Here is a 22,905-nt window from a genome sequence, read left to right on the forward strand (position 1 = left end):
GTTGTTTAGAATTCATTTTGCATTTGGGGCAGATTTTCAAAAGGTTTCAACCGGACTTTCTTTTAACTTGCATTTTCTGAACCTACCCAAAATGTTGCATGCAGCTGCTTGTGAACCCATCTGACTAATTAGACCAATCAAAATAATGACCACCTGGCAGCCTGAGCCTGCAATTAAGTTAAATAAGGGACATAACCAAATGCACCTGTAATTTTTGTACCCACATATTTTTGGGTAGCTGTGAAATGCTGGCATCTGGACTAAGATAGACAGTGTTTGTAACTTTGGCCTTGAAAGAGACTAACATTCTTTCACTGTCTTGACACCTTTCAAAGGCAGCTCTTAGCATATCTCTAATGGAGGCAGCTAAAACAAGAAAATCATTCTGTTTTTAATATTGCTACATTTAGGTGTGTAGTTTAACTCCAACCAATGAATATCTTCTCAGCATAATTCCTGCTACCTTCCCTCTCAACCATGTTCTTTTCTTCTTTGAGGTAACTACTGTTTTTGTCCCTAGTGGCTTATATGAAGTTTGATGTACCCTTGCCAAGGGGCAGGTGAGGAATGAATTAAAGCAACACTGCTAGAACAGGTGTTGGGAAAGTGAGAACACTTTGTGCTCACGCCCTTTACACCCCTCCCCACGACCTTCTCTGGAAGTGCTGAAGGTCAAGGATGTCCACCTGAGTAAAACTTTGGTAAGAGGCATTTAAGATTCAAACCTCAAGCCAAAAGGTATTATAAACCCCAGGGATCTTTAATCAGCTACAATCACTTCCTTCTTCTCTTAAACAGATATGCTGCTTTGCTTAAAGCAAGACTTCTGCACCAAAAGTGTAAAGGAATTATTTAAGTGGTAAATGCTGTGCCATGGATTTCTACGTAACTGAGTTCTTTGGAAAACAGGGATCAGAGTGACCTGGCTCTGTGACGGTTGCAGGGGCCACGCAGCTCAAACCAGTGTTTCCCTAAAGCTCCCCTCTCCCTCTGCCTCTCATCCCTTCATTGGAGAGGGAAAACATCAGGGATGGGAAAATTATCCAAGTAAATGAATATTTCTAGAGAAAGGAAAGAAGTATACTCAGTTATGTTTTACTAAGAAATGTCAACTTGAGGATTCTCTATGCCTTTAGAAAGAAGGAATCCTTCCTTTGAGCTTCTGGAATTCTTAAAATCAAAACATGCCTACCACATATTCTGTGCTGCCTGCCTGCTTTCTTCCCTAAGGACATTAAACATCATCCTCTTCACATAGCCAGTTAAAGATATATATATATACTACACACACACATACACACACACACACACACATATATATATATATATATATATATATATATATATATATATATATGCACATATATATGTGTACATATATAAAATAGAGAAGACAAGAGAGGCAAAATGCAATGAGGATAAAGGGGATATGGGCACCCTACTGACTGGTCAGTGCTGATTCAGAATTTGGGGTGCTTGGCTGATGTCTCTCCTACAGTTATGTGCTCCAAGAGCCATGTTTCCCAAATTCTCAATGGGGTATAGTAGTCTCTTGACATTGTTGGATTAAATAATTAAAGCTGTGACTACTCCTGAGCAACGGGTTCCATGATATGTGGCCATTTGTAATTCTGCCAAGGCTTAAATGTGAGTTTATGTTGCTGGGAAGCTGATGCCTGAGAGTAAGTCACCTAGTGAGTGGGCCCAGATGTCCACACAGCACTGCAGCTCAACCAGCTCTACCATCTTCTGTTCACTCTCCTGTACACAGCCCATGCAGACATTACATGCTAAAGTGGCATTTGTGACTTTGGGATCTGTGAAGGTCTCAGTATGTATAAAGGCAAGTCCAGGGCACCACTTGAATTTCCTCAAATTTTTAGGAGAACCAGTGAATAAAAGGAGAATACAGTTTGTTTTGTGTCTTCTTTACTGTAAAATATTAGATTCTCTTCCCTAAATGTAAATGGGGCTTTTGGTTATTTGGTACTGCGGAACTGGCAAAGATTAGTAGATGAGAAATCTCTTTTGCTTTAGAGTTTATTTGGAGGACTACTAACCCAACCATGTATCTATTATCTATTAAATGACTATTACATGTTAAGTGAAGGGGGCACAGCACTTGGGTAAGACAGACAAGGCCCTGGCCCTCACAAAGCTTACATTTTTGTGAGAGGGAAAGATACAACAAACAAATAAACAAGAAAATAAAAGCAGTGATAAGTATTCTGAAGAAAATAAAACAGGGTGATGGAACCAAGGAGCTTGATGGTATGTTTGGAGGAGGTCTGCCTGAAGAGGTGACATTTAACCGAGACCCCAGTGATAAGAAACCGTCATGTAAAGGTCTTGATGAAGAGCACAGTTCTGGTATAAAAGCTCTAAAAAAATTCTACAACAATCATCTTAAGTAAAACCCATCCATATTTTGCCCTGAGTAATCAAAATGGAAAACTCCTAAATTTTTTTCCATTGGTTGGCAAATCATGTAATTGAAAAAAACTATTTTTTTTTTGGCCTGAGATTCTAAACCACCAAAAAGCCTTTACAATACTCTTAACTGGACATTCAGGTGTTACTATCTTCTGTCCATCCTGATGATGCATACCTACTAGAGTCCAGGTCCTATATTGGAACCTAAGGATATGAAAGTAAGTAAGACACAGGTTTTGCTCTCAAAGAACCCAGCAGACAAGCAGATAAATATTGCTGTTGGTGGTTGATAGAGATTTGGATAAGGTGCCTGCAGTGGAGACACAGATAAGGCAATGAGCCATCCCTTGTGTTCCATGAATGCCCCAGCAGCTGTAACTATCGTTTCCTGTACTTGGGGAAGACCAAGAACCATTTGCCTCAGATATCAAACCCTGTTATTTCAAATCCACATCCCCAAGCCTTGTGCTACATCCCGAGACCACCCTGCTCTTTTGTTCAAGTCAGAAAGAAAGAGACTGTTTCAGTCGGCTGAACTAGCTGGCTCCCCAGGCAGCGTGGGAAAGCGGGAGGTGCAAGCTCCGCGGAAGTGTTCCCAGGCTCACCCATATCCAGTACTGTGACCTCCTGAGATATCATCAAGTTCCGCATAGTGCCTTCCAGACTAGAAACCTAAGCCTATGTTGCATATACTATCACTTAGTCCCAGAATAGGACACTAACTGCTATTATTTTGAATCCATAAAACTATCTGAGAGTACTTAGAGTGGGTTAAACAAGAGGCTGGGAGGAGGGAACACTGTTTAATGAAATGTATTGCTACTGCACAGTGGGGGAGATGCTCTAAACCATGCTCCGGAACGAGCACTTTTCTCCCTACTCGTAATTCTTATTCACCTTGCCACATGTGGACCTGACTCGGACATCTATTAAGAGAATTATGGATTCCGAAAGTGTTGAGTCACAGCTGCCTGGGCCCCTGCTCTCTGGCTTAGGGCATTGATCTGTGGCTTGCTGTTTGTTTACCCAAGACCCTGGAATCACAGTAACCATCTTTATTGAATCTGACTTTATTGTTGTAAATGTGAAGTATCTTCCTGACAGCATTTCCTGGTGGTCAGATATCGGAGGTTTCACAATTGCCCTCCAGAAACCAATGGAATTTATTATAGGGGAGACTGGATACATTGGAAACTGTATTGAATCCTCCACTCAGCCAAAACCCTGTCCCTCATTGTGTTAATTTAGGGGAAGCCTCTACATCTTCACAATGCTAACTTTAACTGTTCTTGTGTTAGTAACCCTTATCACCTATGACACAGAACCTGAGTCTATACCTTAGGTCTGTAGCATCTCATGTGAGTACTAAATTATAAGTAAAATACCAATTTCTTTTATTTATTCTAAAACTTCCTTTTGACTTCAAGGTGCATGTTTCGTGAGGTGCCTAGGTTAGAACTATAGGATTTGGGAACACACATCAACTAAACTCTCTATGTTTGTTTTTTGAAACAAAGAACTCTCTTTAGTCTATCCTCAGGGGATAATTGCCACCATTCCTTGGGGAATTTTTGATCCCTTTTCCATAAAAAATCAGGAATTCTCTTTAAGCATGCTGTGAACCTACCAATGCTTGGGACTGCACTGAATAAATCTAGGTGCCTAATTTGTTGAAGAGGGAAAGGATATCATGAATGCTGGTCTATAAACTATGTGTCCAAATGCCTCCCATATTCATTTTTTTCCTATCTGAGACATTAAAGACATTTTATTCTGAAATCCACCAATGATAACAGACAAATGCCCTAAATGTAATGCAGAAATAGTATTTCAGGATTATTCTCAATTTCTGGATCAGGTCATATTTTACACCTCCAAGTTGAAGACATAAGGATGCAGCATATTTCAATGACTTCACAGGAAATATATATGAGTCATTATATGAATCACATCCAAAACGTGCTTAAATATCTGTCTCACAGGGTTGGATTGACGTCTTGGTCTCAAGAGTAGAAATATGCTAAGACAGGTTCAAATCTGAGACATTTACAAGTTAAAATATCTGAAAGAGAAGACTGTGACTGTAATAATTACATGTAGAAAAGGTGCAGAGATTAGATCTTCCAACATTCACTGTAAACTGATGGATTTGCTGACCCTTTCCCCTCCCTTATCTTTATCCCCTTCCTTATGAACGAGGTCTGAATAAGTCTCTACTGTTGAAAGATTCTCTAAGATCAGATGATTCCTAGAAATGCTCTACTTTTACATTTTAAAAGAAGATTGTGTATGTCTTAGGAGATTTTTGCCTACCTCTAACTACACAGTTAATTTAACCATCCCAAGCTAGAAGTTTTGACAGAATTACCCTGTGCTCCAAGTTTTAACATGAAGCTATGTCTCCCTGGGAAACTAAGGCAACTGGGGAACTTCAAATATTCCTCCCTTCTCACTCAAAGACATCTGCTAGGCATTAGCATTCACGGTTCAGCTTTCTGGGTTGTTCCAGTTTCAGATCATCAGACTACTCTCAAAGAGTCATATCTCCTTAGAGAAAGGGTCTATGGAATGACCAGGAGCCACAGTGTTAAGAATTATTAAAATTTGTCTTGACACTCCCTTTAACCAGTGTATAGGCAGATGAATAATAAAGTAATGACAAAAAATATATAAATAATAGGGGGATAAAGAGTATGGGATGATTTGGGTGCTTTATTTATTTATTTATTTATTTATTTGTCTATCTATCTATCCATTCATTCATTCATTCTGTGTTTTGGAGTAATGAAAATGCTCAATTGATTGTGGTGATGAATGCACAACTATAAGATGATACTGTGAGCCACTGATTGCATACTTTGGATGGATTATATGGTGTGTGAATATATCTCAATAAAATTGCATTTAAAAAAAAAAACTTGTCTTAAATAGACACAAAAGTACTAATCACACAGGCAACTGTGGTAGTCATGGGACCCCAGGAACTATAGAGTCCTCTAAATGAAAACTAGGTCCTTGAAGCTTCAACTCTCCTGGGAACAAAGTGGTGGAAATAAGAAGGAAGTTCTGGGAGAACAGGCATCAATTCAAATTACTTCCAGTTCCTTTATTTGCATTTTGTCATTTTATCCATCAAACCTGGAGAAAATGAGTAGTTCCTTAAGTATAGAAATTGGAACAGACAATCAAATAAGATTTCATTAGAAAGTAGAAAATGCAAAGGTTATTCTTATTACTTTCCCTGGAGAAATAAACAATGAAGATAAGTAAGGCAGTTTTTAACTAAGATGCTGGATAAATATACCATATCCTGCCTGTTTCCTAATTATGCCTTTATACTTTGACCATATTAAATACATATCTCTCACAGGGAAGGAAAATGAAGGGCGGAAGGTAAGGAGTGCACTGACAAACATACGACAGATCCATAATCACACTTCAAGCATTTTAAATTAAAGAAATAACATCTGTAAGAAAACAGTTTCAGTGGTTTTACAAGAGTATTTAAGAGGCATTTGAAGTTAACTATTTACAAAAAAGTGAAATTATTTGGGAAAACACTATGGTATTAGAATATGTTTGTCTTACCTTTTATGTAATTATCAAGAAGGAGTTTAAAAATTTCTTAAATTAAGGTAAATGGACCCTTTATAGCAGGTAGAATATTATGTTACCTAAAGAGATACATTAGGAATTTTCTAAGACAAAGTTCATTTCCAATTATATTAAACACTGAAACATTATTAGAACTATTATGTCATTTAGCCTGACATTTCTACATATTTTAGGAAGTTTGATTTGGTTCTAAAGATAATGCTCTTCTACGATGAAATTTTAAAACCTGATAATGACTATATTTTTAGTTAAATTCCCATTTTTCCCGTACAGCAGAAACTGCCTATCAAAAAGGGAAATGAAGCTAACCGATATAAAGTCGCTCTTAAAAAAATGAGATTTTAATAAGGAATTCATACTGTGTAAAAATCATAGTTTTTTTAGGATTTGAAGGAAAATCAGAAAATCATCGAATCAACTTCTGACTTTTAAGGAGTAAATTAGGATACAGAAAACATAAGTGATACATACAATGGGAAAGCCAGGTTTAAGTCTTAGGTCTTCTGATTCTTGTCTGCCAGTTTTTCATCATTGGGTTTTTAATTTCAAGAAGAAACAGATAAAAAACTAGAAAACAAAACTTTCCTCTTTGCCAGCTGCCCACCAGAAAATCCACCATCATGTTCCACCAGGTTTTAAACATTTTCCTTTACAGATAAAATAAGTCAGATATGATTTAAAGGTCACCATTGACTTAACGAAAATGTCAATTTAGGTTTTTCAGGTTTATCCAAAATGGATAGAGTACTGCTTAAGTCATTCAATCTGGAGATTTTACCATGTTTGAAAGTTACTTTAAAGAAAAAAAACCAACACAAAACAAACAATAGATATCAAGAAAAACGCAGAACCTCCATTCAAGACACCAGATCGATCTGAAGAAACCATCAAGGCATTGAGGCAATTCAATTGGGTGCATCCATGAACATCACCCTGAGCATGGAGGCCCCCACCTCACTCACTTCCGCCCTGAGCATGGAGGCCCCCACCTCACTCACTTCCGCCCTGAGCATGGCGGCCCCCACCTCACTCACTTCCGCCCTGAGCATGGCGGCCCCACCTCACTCACTTCCGCCCTGAGCATGGCGGCCCCACCTCACTCACTTCTCAGGCAGCCGGCGCTCGGCCCGGGGTGGGTGCGGGGAGGCAGCGTGCTGTGGTAGGGCGGTGTTGTACTGAACAGGATGTCGTTGGGCAAGGCTTGGTCAAGAATCGAGCTTCGTGAACTGCCGAAGGAGGAGCCTCTCCGATTACTGCATATGCTCTCATCCGAGAGCGTGCGATACAGCGACCTTCTTGGAGACAGGTTCCCATAAAATGAAAACTAGGTGTTTAAACATGGAGGGGGTTGGGGAAGGAAAATACACATTAACAAGCTGAAAGCACGGAATTCGTTTTTACTAAATGCAGTGTGTTCATCTACTATTGTGACAACTTCTTTGAGGCTTTCGCTAGGCAGGCATAAAGCATGCATTTAGAAATGCTAAACCAACCATGTAGGTTCATCAAGACAAATGCACTAGGGCTTCAGTGCAGTTATTGGATTTTAATGTTTTCCTCCTTTGACATTCTGTGAAATATTATGAATTAGACATGCACAGCTTTATTAATTCTGAAATGTTAAATGGAACCTCCATAACCTTACAGCAGTGATGGCTCCTAGAAATATATGAGGTTGCCATTTCAGGCAACAGTTATTCAAAACCACATAAAGTGCTGGCTTGGTGTTAGTTTGAAATGACTAGATTTTAATATTAGATAATTTTTGAACCAATCAACTCATGTGAGGTTCAATCTAATTGAAATGAAAAGAAGTAGTTTTGAACATTGCAGCTTTCTAGACTATACAAAAACATGTTCAAGAAAAAATGGTATCAATTCAGTAAAATCTTATTGTCTACTGAAAATTATCACTTGTAAAAGTCTGTATTACAATTGTTGAATACTAGTTATAGTAATTGATCATAACCAGATTTAAAGAAACCATTAAAATTATTGTGTGTTAAGTCACAGAGAGTGATTTACTAAAGAAGCAAGTAATCACTCAAAAAAAATTAAATCCATTCTGAATTCCCAACAACTTTCTTTGCATACTGAACCACATTCCTTTTGCATAAACAGTAAAAGCCAGAATGTTCACATCAAACAAATATAGAAATGGCTATTTACATTTGTGAATGCAGCAAGAAGGCTAAAAATATTTCTATTGTATGTGTTCCTTCCACTCTGCCAACGCTTCCAAACTGATGAATGGTAACTCAAATGTGTGTGAACTACAAAGTTAAATTTATACTATGAAAAGAAGGTGATTTGTCTTAGAAGAGAAAAAGAAAAGAAACACATGTCAAGAAGTTCATTCCTACTAAAAGAAAAACCATTTGCACTTTTTGTACAATAGTCTGCCTCTGCACACAAGCTTATACAGTACCATACACATGATTTGATACAAATTTAAAAACAGACTCATTATGATTAAGTTCTTATGGGATTCCCTCTTCACACATGAAGAGCAGGTTCTTTAGAACATGATTACAGGGACATTACATTAAAGTGGCTTTGAGGTAATATCTAATTAGAGTGTCATTCTAAGAACACAATTAGGTTAATAGCAGTATTGTTTTAGTATGAGGAAGACAGAGGCACAAAGACTTGCTGTTTACCCTGATTATAGTCAATATGGCAATGCTTGATTTTAACTTTTTAATTTTCATTTGAACAGGAGGGAGCACTGGATTAGAAGATCTGGATTCCATTCCTGACTCTGCCAACAAATATTTGACTGAACTCAACATTTCAGCATTTGGACCCTCAGTTACTTGCAAGAAGAGAAGAATGGGCTAAATAACCTATAAAGTCCCTTTTAATACTTTCTATTATTTAACAAAATGGTTTAAGACAATGTAACATTAATGAAACTAAAACTAACGACATAAGAAGTAATCTGACATTATCCAGTAACTGCTACATTGTGAGTGAAGAAGGTTAGTTGACATGATCTTCACTTGTGATCTCTGCTTATTTTCATATAGCAGAGTACAAGTTCCAACACTATTTATAATACCCAGTAGGGAGTATCATATTTAACTCCAGTCCCTTTCTGGAATAGGATTAAAGCAGCATGGAGCAGAGGCTGGATTCTGGATCAAAAGTCAGGTGGCCTGAACTGAAGAATCACTGTAGGAAACGAATATTTTTAATGTTACTACCATTGTCCACCAATTATATCCAGGTACTGTCCTCAGTTCTTTGCATGTTATTTCTTATCTTCACTATAACCCTGTGGTATATTTATTATTATGTCTTTTTTTTTCAGATGGGGACTCTGAGGCTGAGAGGTAATATAACTTGCATCAAGTCACAAAGCTAATAAACATTAGAGCCTGGGTTTGAGGTGAGCTCTGTCTAACTTGAAAGCACTATCAGTGAAGCCAGGCTTTTTCATAACCTTTCCCAAGTTCGCTTTGTTTATTCATAAAATAAAATATAAAAACAATCAACCATGCCAATTCCACAGAGTTAAGTATCAAGAGACATCATGCATGTGAAAGGACTCTGGAAACACTAACAATTTGATTGGACTTTTCTTTAGTATTTCTGCTAACTTTAAGGCCCCACAAAATTTGCTAACCTTTCTTCTCCCCTCCTCCACCAAGGGGCTGTCAGGAAGCATCAATTTCAGAAAATCTTCTTTTGAAAGAACATGTTGAGCTTCTGAAACAGCATCTCCCACCACCGTCTGGGTTGCTGTGGACATGGTATCCATTTCACTATACATTCTGTTGAAATAAATCAGACGGAAATTAAGAGGTTTGGTTAACCTATTAAGTCCCTGTAGCATTACGAATCAAAAATCTAGCAAACAGTTTCAGCAACCACAGACACATCCATACAATTCTTAATTATTAACTCAGTGTGCTTTTGCTACATTTGCTTCAGATCCCCATGCCATTTTACATTCGCAAAATGAGTTCAACTGCAAAGTTAGATTTCTGAATAATTCAGAAACAAATCGGAGCCCCAAAGCCCAGAATGAGAAAAATATATAGCCAATTTTAAAAATAAAGCTGTGTTTTCCCTTTCCTAATCTACGCCAGAAAACACAGTTTCAATAATTCATCAGAGATTATCATATGTCTTTTGAAACAACTCTTGTACTTCTCAGAAACTTGAGAGAGCCTTTCTCTTGGGGCCAGACAACCAGACCTCACATCTCACCCTAGCAACAGAGAGAAAGTCACTTGAGGGAGCATGAAGTTTAAGAGTAATCAATTCAGGCGTATGCCAAGCATGTTTTATTATCAACAATTTTACAAAGCTGTTTGGATAAATAAAGCAGCTGTCTCCCTTAATTATCAGTATATAAAAATGTATTTATGGACAACAAAAGACTGTCAAGCTGAATTACTGTTTTCAGCTCTTTTCCATGGAGAAAACTGGGGAGTCATTTTAAAAAGGTTTACTTGGAAAATACAATATGAGCAACCAGACATTCCTAAAGACACAGTGAATGCTCAGTGGCTGTATTGTTAAGGGGCGCAAACGTTCTTCACCACACTACACTGAAATGTAACATTCTAGGAATTTATGTCCCAAGTAACAAGCTACAGAAGATAACTTGTCTGTTCTCATTGTGCCACTGAGATGACTTTATTTCAAAAGCAAGGCTATCTTGTCACAATGTAACACCTCATTGGGAAATTATTAGAATAAGAAATTTATACAGACATGCTCAAAACTAAAAATGATTTATCTGGAAGTCTATTATTTTTGCTTTGTTCCTGATTTAGGACAAGTTTCCTGATTTAGGACAACACTGACAACATGAACAAACATGGCTGAGAAAAGAAGCTTTTAAAAACGTTTTCAAAATTGCTAATGATTTGGTTGGATTTTAGGATGGCATTAAATTAAAATAGTAGCTACAAGAAGAACTCATGATCTTAGAGGGCCTCTCCACAAAAGGCACATTAAGCAACTACAATGTAATTTTTATGGAGATGGCATCCAAGAAGTGCCTTACTTTTGCTTCTGAGACTTGGAGTTGGGAGGAACTCAAAAACCCCAGCCCTATTTGCTTTGGGATAGATGTGAGAAAAAAACATAACAGATTCCACCAGTAACTGCTTAGATAAAAATAATATAGTTATTATTAAAATGTGCTGCTTGTTTTCCTATGTGCTTGAATAAAAATCACTAGCCACTCCTGCCAAATTACTAAGTTTTTTTAAAAAACTGCCAAATGATGTGTCATAAATATGCTCCGATGGTCTCTACTTTGTGCCAGCCATGGTTTTCAAGAGGATTGCATCATGTGTCCATATAAGTGTGAGAGTGTGTAGCAAGGGGTAGAACATAAAGAGTAAGTGGGATATAACAAGCATCTATGGGGCAGGTGGAAAGTGCTGGGGCCCATGTGTAGATGGCGCTGAGAAGACCCACCTCACAATGGTGCTGTCCAGGCTCAGAAACTCCAGAAGGGCATTTAGGCAGAGGAAACAGCATGAATGGAGACGCTGAGGCCTGAGACAGAACTGTTCATTTCAGGCAGCAAAAACAGAGCTATAGAGAGTGTAGGGGCCAGGATGGAGAAAAAGGTAAGGGTGAAATCATGAAGGATTAAGTATGCCAGGCCAAGGGATTTAGCTGCTATCCTGAAGATCCCCGATTACAAATAGAAAGGCAAACATGCGTTAGATATTAGAAGAAAAATAATGTTCTGGGCACAATATGGAAAGTGGATGGAGGAGCCAGAATGGAGGCTGGAGACCAGTTAGGGGCTGGAGCAACAGCTGGAGGCAGAGATGATGAGGCCCTAAGATGGTGGCACTCAAGCTGAAGAGATGGAGAAAAGGTGACTGATGCAGGAGATGGGATCAGTAAGACTTGTGGAGCAAAGAAATGTAAGGCAGGAGTCTTGGATAGATCCTGAGTTTCTGATTTGGATGACCAATTAACAGTAAAACTACTTAAATAGAGAATACTGAAAGAGTTGATTTCAAGAGGGTACAGAAGAGTTTCTCAAAACATTTAAACAAAAACTAGGAAAAATGCAACTAGAAACCGGCATTATTCTCTTACAGTCAATGACAAGTTAATATATAAAGTAAATGTCTGTGAAATCCTTATGGTAATTAGTCATCTACACGCTTTTTCTCCCACCTCATTCTGGTATTGCTGAAAAGAGGGACTGGGATTCAATTAGTTCTGTCTCTCTAATGCCTAGTATTCATCTGTGGTAAACACAAATATTCAAAGGTTGCTGAATAAATCAATCAATGAGTAGTTATTGTGAAGTGCATTTTGAAATGTAAGATTATGAACAAAACAATCAATGAGGTTCTACAATATTATTTTAAAGAAACAATTGGCCATTTCAAAGTGATTTTACATTTTGTGCAAAATAAGAGACTATTATTCCCTAATTGTAAATGGGACACACATCCTGTACATGGTCAATCTTTTTCTAAGCATTATATTTCAGTGATTCGGCAAAAACACCGGACAAAATTTCAGATACAGTTAGTGCAGTCCTGTATGACTGCAATAGCTACATATTCATAACTGCCAAGTTACATAGAGTTTTTTCTGGTTCTTAGCAATACTTTACTGTGCTGAGTAAGGCTTAGGATGCCTGCTACACATGATGTGATGAGTGTGACAAACTGAGCAACACCTGAACTGAGAGCTGTGTTCAAATCTCAGCACTAATCAAGTGCGACCATGGGAAAATGACTGCTCTGAACGCAACTCCTGTCCACAGAATGAGGGATAGGAGTAAAGGACTTCTAAGACTCCTTTACTCTGAAATGTACCTGAGATGACATGTGGGTCTCTGCCACCTGCTGAGGGTCTGCGAAATCTCGAGACCAACATCTCCAACAGAACATGCTCCTTTGTGTGAGACCAACATCTCCAACAGAACATGCTCCTTTGTGTGAGACCAACATCTCCAACAGAACATGCTCCTTTGTGTGATGTGCTTCTGGCATATGCACATATTGCTCCCAGGAGACTCAAACCTCTTACATAACAATACTCCTGACTTCGCCTCTCTCCTACTTAAAGCCAGTGTCATCAAACCAGTGTGACAACATGCTCAAACTTGGGCCCTCACACTTTTCTGACTCTCCAGGAGAGCCTGCTCCTTAACGAAGGGCTTACACCTCTAAACAAAATGCTTCTACAGATATTTTATAAAAGTTAAAAGGCTTAGAATGAATTTCTGTGACACCCTAGGAGATTTTCAGAAGACTTATTAGATAAAAATACCAATATCATAACATTTGCAAGTATGATAAAAGGTGTAGTTATAATTATAAAATTCCTTCCTAAATAGCTCATTTGTAAATACTGACATGATTTCTTTCAACACTAAAACACTCCAAGCTCAATTTCAGCACTAAAATGATTTCTTATTTAGAAAGCAATGTTATCCTTAGCTATATTTAAGGCATGGGATCATTTTTTAAAAGTCAAAAGAGATACCAGTTCATTGACGAAGCTCAAAATCTAGAATAGCTTCCTGAAGAGTCATCACCACTCCTCACGTGTACATATACACCTGTGTATGCACGTACACATGAACCTACGTACGTACACACCCACCCCATGCCTGATGGTACCACTGCATGCAGGCACCGCTGACCTTATAATTTGGTACATGTAATTTTTTAAGTTGCTTCTTTAAAGAAATAAGCAAACCAACAGCTAAATAGCTCTGACTAGTCTAAAGAATGTGATTTTTTTAAAAACTTTTTTCTTCATAGAGACATCAGTATAGTTTTTACAAGCGTCATAAAACGAGTTATCAGTTTTTCTTTTCTTTTTGCAAACAGATAGAAAGCATCTCTCTCTATCTGCTCCCACAAAACCCAACAACTGAAAGGGAAAGCAAAGTCATGTTAAAATACTTTTACTGATGTCACCTACTTACACAACAACTTTAAGAAACAAACTATGTGGGAATTCAAACTGTCCTTGAACTTTGTGTATTTACAGAGAATCTATACACACACCATTTGCAGTACATCACATGATGTTTCTATAGCAGGCAGCTTTCTGATCATAAGAACAAAGATTAAAACAAAAAAATAGAAGACTTCTAAAGGTAAATATAAATGCCAACATTTAAGGAGTTTAAAAAAGATTTTTCTAGATTATTCCTTTTTAGTAAGTATATTTCCCTTGGTAGAAAAAAAAATACATTTGCTTAGTCAATCCTCCAATCGTATAACTCTTCCTACAGAGGAACAGACAGGCAACTTACCCCTGACATTCGGTTACTTCAGGTTCCTCGGGTGGCGGGCTGCCTTCTGATTTCTTCCAGCCGATGACATATTTGCTCACTGCTCCCTGCCTGTGGTAGGGCTTAGACATGGACCCAGAAACCTGTTGACTGCTATTGTGGGACACAATGTAGACTTTGGATGTATCCAGAGACCCACTATTTTTGGAACAGTGAGCTGAAGGGCTTCCTGAATGTTGTGAACCACTGAAGAAAAAAAAAAACAAAACAGAAAAAGCTGGAGTACAAACAGAGTTCAGCAGTGCTGGCACACAGCCAAATTCAGAATCGCAGTGGTTTCCTCCTCTCCTCCTTTCTGAGCAAGAGTGAGGCAGACACAATCTTCTTTTCACGCATACACCTTGTTAGAATGCCTCATGCAAGTTGGATGCCTGCTGCAGGAAGTATATTAAAAACATGGTCAGTGGAAATCTAATAGAAAAATGGGCAACATACTTAAACTGACATTTCAAAAAAGAGGAAAAGCAAGTGGCAAATACATACAAGAAAAGATGCTCAATCCCAGTTGTCATCAGGGAAATGCCAGCGCTACAATGAAATCCCGTTACATACTCATCAGATTGGCAAAAAATAGAAACATCTGGCAATACCCAGTGTTAGCAAGAACCTGGAGCAATGGATACTCTTTTACTGCTGGAGGGAGTGTAAAGTGTGAGAAACAGTTTAGAGAATAATTTAGGCTCATCTAATAAAGGTGTGTATCTGCATAGCATGGGATCCAGCAATTACACTCCTAACTATATATCCTAGATAAACTCTTGCACTTGGCCAAGTAGAGACATGTAAAAATACTGATAGCAGCATTGTTCTTAATAGCTCCTCAGTGGTGGAAGCCCAAATTAAGAGTGGAATGGACATTCAATTAATAAATATGAATGAATAACTATACATATAATGGAATATTCTATGAACAAACAAATTGCAAAGAATTGGTGAATCTCACAACACAATGTGCAAAATGAATCAAGTCACAAAGAACATGTGGGGCAAGACTCCATCTTTTTTTAAAAAAAAAGTTTACGACAGGCAAAACTAAACAATACATGGTTTAGGAATGCATATATAGGTAGTAAACTATAAAAAGCAATGGAATGATTATCACAAAAGTCGGGTCAGTGGCTACCTCTAGGGAGAAGGGAAGGGGTTGGGAGTGGGCAGGACACAGAAACCTTCCAGGCACCAGTGAGGCTCCTTTCCTTAACCAGGTGTAGTGATGTGGGCATTCATTGTACTATCACATGGCACAACCACAAAATTATAAAGACAGAATTCCTAAAAACAATAAAAATAGGTCAGTAGATAAGCTAAGGCCAGGACGCCTGACAGGAGTTAACTGAACTGAATGACCACTGTAGAACTCTAAAGGCCTGAGGAACATTTTTTTACTCAGAGGGATCAACAATATTTTGTGAAAAATGAATAAAATTGTTCTATTAAGAACAACACCTCTATCGGCATTTTTACAAATATGAGACATTTCTAAAATGTTTAAATTGCAGTTCTGACAGAGTTTAGAAAGGTAGGTGGGTGAACTTCACTTTTGGAAAACTTGACACATTGAAAGCACTTGTGGGGTCTGGTGCCAGCTCCGTCACTCACTAGAGTGAGACCTGAGCAAGTTATGGAACCTCAGTTATCTCATCTGTAAAATGGGAATAAATAACAGCATCCACCTCAGAAGGTTGTTCTGAAGATGACAAGAGTTAATATCAGTAAAGCACTTAGAACTGCCTGGCATAGGGTAAACATTATAGTAATGTAATTACTTATTGTAAAGTGAAGCATGAAAGGATTATTTACAAATAGGAGGCCGTGCTCTTCAAAAAGGCTCATGCTTACCACAGGTTTTAAAAAATAGCAAACTCCTCCGATACACGGAAATATAAATTTATTCTGAAACTTCTGGATAGCACATACCTTTGGCTGAAAAATCTATGTATGAAACAAGTATCATACAAGAGAAGAAGTAAAGAAAAAAGTCTGAAATTAAGAATATTAAAATAGACTTCTTATAGAGGTTTAAAAGGATAATAATGAGGCAAAATAAACTGATCTATCTTTGGGTCTTTGAATGATGGAGACAAAAACAAAAAACAAAACACCTCATCTACTTATCTGAAGTAATTCAGTTTCTGGCAGGAGGTCTGGCTCCTCCTAAGTATGACTCTCTGGGCTCTAAGTTATGGTCCTTGGGGGACAAGATGCTCTACTGCCCGCTCACCTATGTCTACACAGGTAAAATACCAGCTTGGTGGATTAATAAAGCAAAATGTCTAAAGCAATGTAAGAAATAAACTAGGCACCAAAAAAGGGAGCTAATTAACTCTTTCCATTTCCTGGAATGCATCTGTATTATTCCTCTCTTTCTATATAAATATTCCTCTGTGAACCATTTGAAAATTAATTGCAAACATTAAGACACTGAACCCCAATATTTTGGTATGTATTTCCTAAGAATAAGGACATTCTCCCATATCATGCACAGGAAATTTGGCATTAATACAATACCAGTATCTAATAAACCGTTCATATTTTAATTTCCTAATTGTCCCAACAATGCTTATAGCTTTGGTTTCCCCCATTCAGAATCCAATTAAGGACCATGCACTGCATTTAGTTACCATGTGCATCATGTATTTTAAACACTTTGATAATCCCTGAGAGACCTTATAATTAGATTTAAACGATACATATTCCTGTCTAAGTTATCACGTAGCTGAACAGTATTATCTGGCACTGAAAACAGTCCTCAGGAAGGCAACCCCCTAAATAACATTCTCCCTAAATTTTTAAATTTTAATCAATAACATCATGTCTGGGGTCTGAAAGTCATGGTATCGTTAATATGCTGCATCTTTTTAGGTTACTCACATTTCCCCTTGCCCGCCCACCCTCGGTATTACTGATTTTTGACATTTGTGAGAATGCATACTGAATAATGATAGCATGTATTTTCCCATTTATTTTGTAAAAGATACTTTTTCTAATTCAGTCTTGATTATACATGCCTTTTACAAACTAATGTATTTTAAAGTTAACTTTAAGAACAAACCTACTGAATCCATTTGATGAGCAATATAGCACAAATTTTGTTTAGTAGCAGCTACTTCATTATAGACGTTTTCTCTGAAGCTTGTAAACATTCTAGAATGTTGGCAATAAACTTTTCATAAATACTTTTTCTTCTGCAAGTAAGGTCTTATTTTCGTTATCTTGCCAACTTTCAAACATTTGTATTAAGAGAGGGGTATGATGACATGTATAATTATAAACAACAGATAATCACATGAGCAATTTACTGAGGAATCCCAGAACACGGATTTTTTTGGGTAGATTTATTTCACTTTATCTTGGTTAGGCTAATATGAATACTGCTTTGTATTTTGAGCTCTTATCGAAGTGCCTTGCCCACACAGGAAGGAAAAAAAAGTGTGTTTGCTGAATTAAAAGAACTGAACAGCAGGAGAAACCAGGCTAGATAAATATTTGTCCTGCTAGTGGAGGATTCCTGGAACTCCACCCAGGAGTAGTCCACTCACTTTAGGACAATCCTGAGATTGTGTCATATAGCAAGTCCATGCTTAATTTGTTCCCCATAGCCGCCAGGCAGTGCATATGTGTGCTGGTGTTACAGAGGAGGTGGTAATGATAGTAAAAACCCACAATTAGAAAAATTCAGAGCAGACCATATTGATCTGGGTTCCTGTGGCTGTGATCTGGAAACAGGTGATCCCTGCAAACATTCTTCCTACTTCTCGAGGCTACCCAGCCCTTGATTTATTAACTCAATCAATAAACATTTATTGAGCACTCTTCTTTTGGTTCCTTCCTTCATTCAACAAACATCCAAGTGTCTACTGCATGGCAAGCCACTGTACAAAATGCCAGGGATACTGAAGTGAACAGACAGGCAAAGTCCCCATCAGCCTTAAAACACAGACCCTCTAGGACGGGAAAGGTAACAGTAAAACTTACATTCCCTTGGGGCAAGATGCACAATAAGCACATTTACACAATTTTGGCTAGGAATAAGTGCTGCCAAGAAAATAATACATGGACAGGAGATACAGAGTGCCTTGTGGGTCAGGCCCAGCTTCAGCTAGGGTGGTAGCATTTATGTCAGCCCCTAAAACGGTTTATTCTGCTCTTTGCTACTTGAGCTACTGCCACATCACAACCAGACTGACATGCTAGGCTGAACAGAAACAGAAGAGGAGTGTGTGAAGCTAATTCATATTCCTGCATGCACATGCCTCCCCCTGATGTGGCTGGGAATTTCAGTTCACAGAATCTCAGTATGACTTGAGAGGTTGGTACCTTGTGCTCCAATCAGCAAAGCAGCTTTTAATCTCTACACACAGAAAACAAGGCAAAACCTTAAATTTTATTTCCTCTAGTGCTCCTGCACAGGTCAGGGAGACAGAGAGAAGGAACTATTAAAAAGATTCAATTTGACGACCGAATTTCATATGGAGTAAATGCCCACAATGCAAGTTGGAAAGTGGTTTCAAAGTCATCATCAACTATGACTTACAAGTAAAAGGCAGCCAAATGGTAAAGCATTCCACTCACTTAACATGTATCATTTTCTACAACAGCTGTGCACACATTCAATTTCAAGTAGTGGAAAAAAATAAAATCAATCAGAAATTCAATCAGCACTTTTATATACTTTCTAATGGTCTAGGCCCATTAAATTAATGAATGGTTAAGGCATTCAAGAAAATCTACTTCAAATGCCTAGAAACATTCCTACCTTTATTTATATTTACTGTGCTCTGAGAGCAAAGTCTCCACGGAAATTTTACTTAATAATAATACAACATTCTATTTGTAATGCAGTTATATCTGTCCAACAATGTATCATGAAATCAGTTGTTTTACAAAACAGCCGAACTCTGAAATGAGACATTAGATGGTTATAAAATCCCAGGGTGGTTTTTATAATGTGGCCAATTTTCAACCGTCCTGAAATTAAGATAGGAATAACTCAGGTAATGAAAGTCATGGATCATCCTAACATTATTTTGTTTGTTATTAAACTTATTAAATAGCATTGGTAAAAAAAAAGTAGTAGTAACATCTACTTTGAAAATAATCTCCATGTCTTACACTTCTTCTAACCCAACTGACAGGAGACAGAGTACATGGTGGACATTCATGATTTCTGCTGTCTACCATCCTCTCCCCCTTCTCTTGGTAAAACAATACTGTGATTTTTGGTGGGACCGACCCCAGCTCCAGTAGAGTGCTCTGATTGCCTCCTGCACAGCCACCCTCAGAGACAGTGATTAAAACCAAGGAGATGCAAGGAGATATTTAGTGAGAACTTCTGAGCGGTGGGAAACTTGTCTCTGCTGTAGAAACTAGGTAAGAGCCACACCTACTTCCCATGGACAGAAGCATGAACATGCGAGGCCTGTGGGTGACACAGCCTAGGTTCTGGGGGTCTATCGTGGGGAGCCTGAGGATGGAGAGAACTAGTCTTTGATGATACCTGGGCTGTTGGATCAAGCCTCACTTTGATAGTTCTGGATTTTTCAATTACATGAGCCAAAAATGGCCCTTGTTGTTTGAACCAGTCAGCACTGGGTTTTAACAGTGGCTATGTGAGGAAGAGGAGATGCTCCAAGGATAGGAGTGGGCTTAGACAGAGGTGAAAGGGGGAGATTTGGGGCAGACAGAGAAGCCCATCGCTGTGATCTCTCTGAGCCTCCATAAAGCACTGTCATTTGGAGACGTTCCTGTTACGGCACTAGGTAGCTAGAAGAATATTCCCATTATTTGATTTGGCTCTGTGCTAGCATTTAGAAGAGTTCTGAAGAAAAAAATCAGATAGTAAGTCAGAGCTGAAGTAGAGAAGGCCTTGGCAACAGGAAGAAAAATGGTAGTATAGTTACATCCCTTTCACAGCTAAACCTGAATTAATGTATTTCTGTGCCTGGTCTTTATGTGAAATTGAAGGCAGGAATCACAAATTATGAGTTTTAAAACCATTATATGGATATATATCAAATAAGGTAAAAACTCCTTTTTATATACTAAAATATATATTAGAATACAATGTCTTCGAATTTAGCTAGTCTTTATTAAAAAAAAAAATCAAACTGCCAATCTGAACACACTTTCATTGTTACACACAAGAGCTCAAGTCTCCTGTTAGAAGGGTGCCTTACGAACAGAAAAGAACTGTGCATGTTCGTTTATTGTTGGGAGCTTCATGCATATTCAATACATATGTTATCTCTAATTACTTTTCCATTATAATCTGTATATTATCTACCTTGTCACCTCTCCTTCTAAAACAACAGACTGATTAGGAGAGGAGATTATCTTTGCAGATAAGTGGCCTGACTAGAGCAACTGATATCTCTATTTAGTTTTCACTCAAATTTAAAGTAAGAGAAAGGAAGACAAGAATGATAAACAAGTGAATTTATTAACATGCAAACTTTCACAATTAGATTTTGGAACCAAGCACTTCATCTGAGGTCAGACAGTTTGGCAAACAGGTGCTAAACTATCTCTTGCTCATACTGCTCATATTTCAAGCCCCACTTAAAATATTCTCTGCCCTCCAAAAGCCAGCAGCCATGGAGCCTAGTGCCACTTCTAAAGGTGCTGACAGCAATGCAGAGTGATATGCCTACCTGGAATGAGAAGAGATTTCACTGAGGTCGCCCATGCTGCCTTCGGCAGTGTTGCTGACAGAAATGGTGGATGCATAGCTGTGAACAGCATACATTTTGGCTTGCTCGTCCTCAGTTCCAGAGATGTCGGCAGGGTCAGTCCACTGCTCTGCCCGACTGTGAATCATGGACCTGCTGCCCGTCAGGTGCATCGGGCCCAGGATCGAAGAGGGCATACAAGGGGTCGTATCAATGCCACTGTCAGTGGAGGCCCCTTTGATGTAGGTTAATCCCAGCAGCTCCGGGTCCATCAGGTCTCCGGATCCAAAGTGCTTGTCGTCACTATTGCTGGATGTGTTACTGGAGAGTGTGTTGCTGCTGGAATGACTTGAGCAACTTTTATCTCCAATCTTGAGAAGAAAGAGGAAAAAAAAGGCTTCAAATAAATCCCATACTTCGCTTCTTCATAAAGCCTATTATTCTCATTCTCACTCACGAAACTACAAACCCAGATGATCTCATCTAGACCCTCACGACTCACTCTTCAGTGTGAGGCATTCATTTAAAAAATATATCCTGGTTTGATACAGAAGTCCATGATTCATATTTCCTCCCACAATTTAAGAAGTAAACGGGTCTCTTTTCTTCTAAAGTCTTTGTTCAATTATCTGTGCATGAAGCATAAAAGTATTGCCATGGTGTCAGTAATAAGAAAGCAATCAACAAATGTTATGTAAACCAGGAAAATACAAGGCTAACCAATAAAAAGAGGAGAGCAGTCTTTTATCAAGAAAATGCTTCCGTGACTAAATATGGTACCAGCCCCAAGTCTGAGTCAAGAAGACCTGGATTTGAGTCATAGTAGCAGAACTATGGGTCAGTCATTTAACCCCCCTCTCTGTGCTTACCTGATTGACGTAAAGACCAAATGAGATAATATATACAAAAGTACTTTGCAGCTGCAAAGCACAATAAAACACGAGCTATTTCTCCGAGAGAGTTCAAACTGAATTATGCCCCAAAAGTTAAAAAGATAAAATTCCCTTTAGAGTTAATAAGTCTGAAGAAGAGTTAGTACTTGGGATCCCTAGAAGAAAAGCAAATAGAACAGAATACAGGTTCTGGTCTGCCCCTCTTCACAGCCTGGGAAAACCAACAAAACCTGAAGCAATTAGCAAAGGCTACAGAATAAGGAAAACAAGTCAGGCCCCCTGATCTATTTTAAAGTGGTTTGGCCTTTTCTTTTTCATTCCATCCTATTGGATCCTTAAACAAATCCTCTTGACCTTTTTATCATTTATCAATATTCTCAAGTCTACCCCCCACCCCACTTCCCTTTGCTTAAACCATTGATAGAGTTTGCAAAGGTGGGAATTAATATGGATACTGTAAAGCTGATTCAAGAAAAGGTCATATCTAAGTGAAAAAAATGAAGCCTACGTTCAGTAGCAGGCAACTGTACAGCTCTCCAAGGCCACATTAAGGAAAAGAAACAACTCAAATCAGGGGTTTATAAAACTGTTTTGTCTGCAAATTTTCAAAAATAAGCTACTTTAAAATACTGGCTATATAAAGCACCAGTGAACAATTCAGGTATCTATGTTTAACTGAAAGTTTTGTTTCATTAAGCTGCAGTTGGTCCACCTACTAGGGTTGTTGTGAGGAATAAATGAGAAAAAACATGCAAAGGACTGACAATAAACTTGCCAGGCATTGTTCTAACACGGTATACATGTTAGCTGCTGCTATTATTATGAAAGTCTATGACTACATTCAATGAATACCCATAGGCAGATTATGTCTGACCACACACACCATTTCACAGTTTCCTCTTCTGTATTATGCCCTTAAAAGGACAAATGGTTAACAGAGTAAAAATGGAACATGGACTTAGTAACTACACCACTAGATATCAAGGATCAA

General features: G+C 38.2%; 1 protein-coding gene across 6 annotated transcripts in view; it reads right to left on the minus strand.

Moving 5' to 3' along the window:
• SIPA1L2 (signal induced proliferation associated 1 like 2) overlaps positions 1–22,905 on the minus strand; it is a 261,788-nt gene that overhangs the window by 23,366 nt on the left and 215,517 nt on the right. For all 6 annotated transcript variants that reach the window (XM_037820966.1, XM_037820960.1, XM_037820991.1 and 3 more), the window contains 4 exons: positions 21,004–21,392; positions 14,315–14,539; positions 9,677–9,824; positions 7,153–7,372 (listed from right to left, as the gene is read on the minus strand). In XM_037820966.1, coding sequence (XP_037676894.1) covers positions 7,153–7,372; positions 9,677–9,824; positions 14,315–14,539; positions 21,004–21,392 — 982 coding nt within the window. The remainder of the gene's footprint in view (positions 1–7,152; positions 7,373–9,676; positions 9,825–14,314; positions 14,540–21,003; positions 21,393–22,905) is intronic.

This window comes from Choloepus didactylus, chromosome 2, assembly GCF_015220235.1.
Source record: "Choloepus didactylus isolate mChoDid1 chromosome 2, mChoDid1.pri, whole genome shotgun sequence".
Lineage (NCBI taxonomy): Eukaryota > Metazoa > Chordata > Mammalia > Pilosa > Megalonychidae > Choloepus > Choloepus didactylus.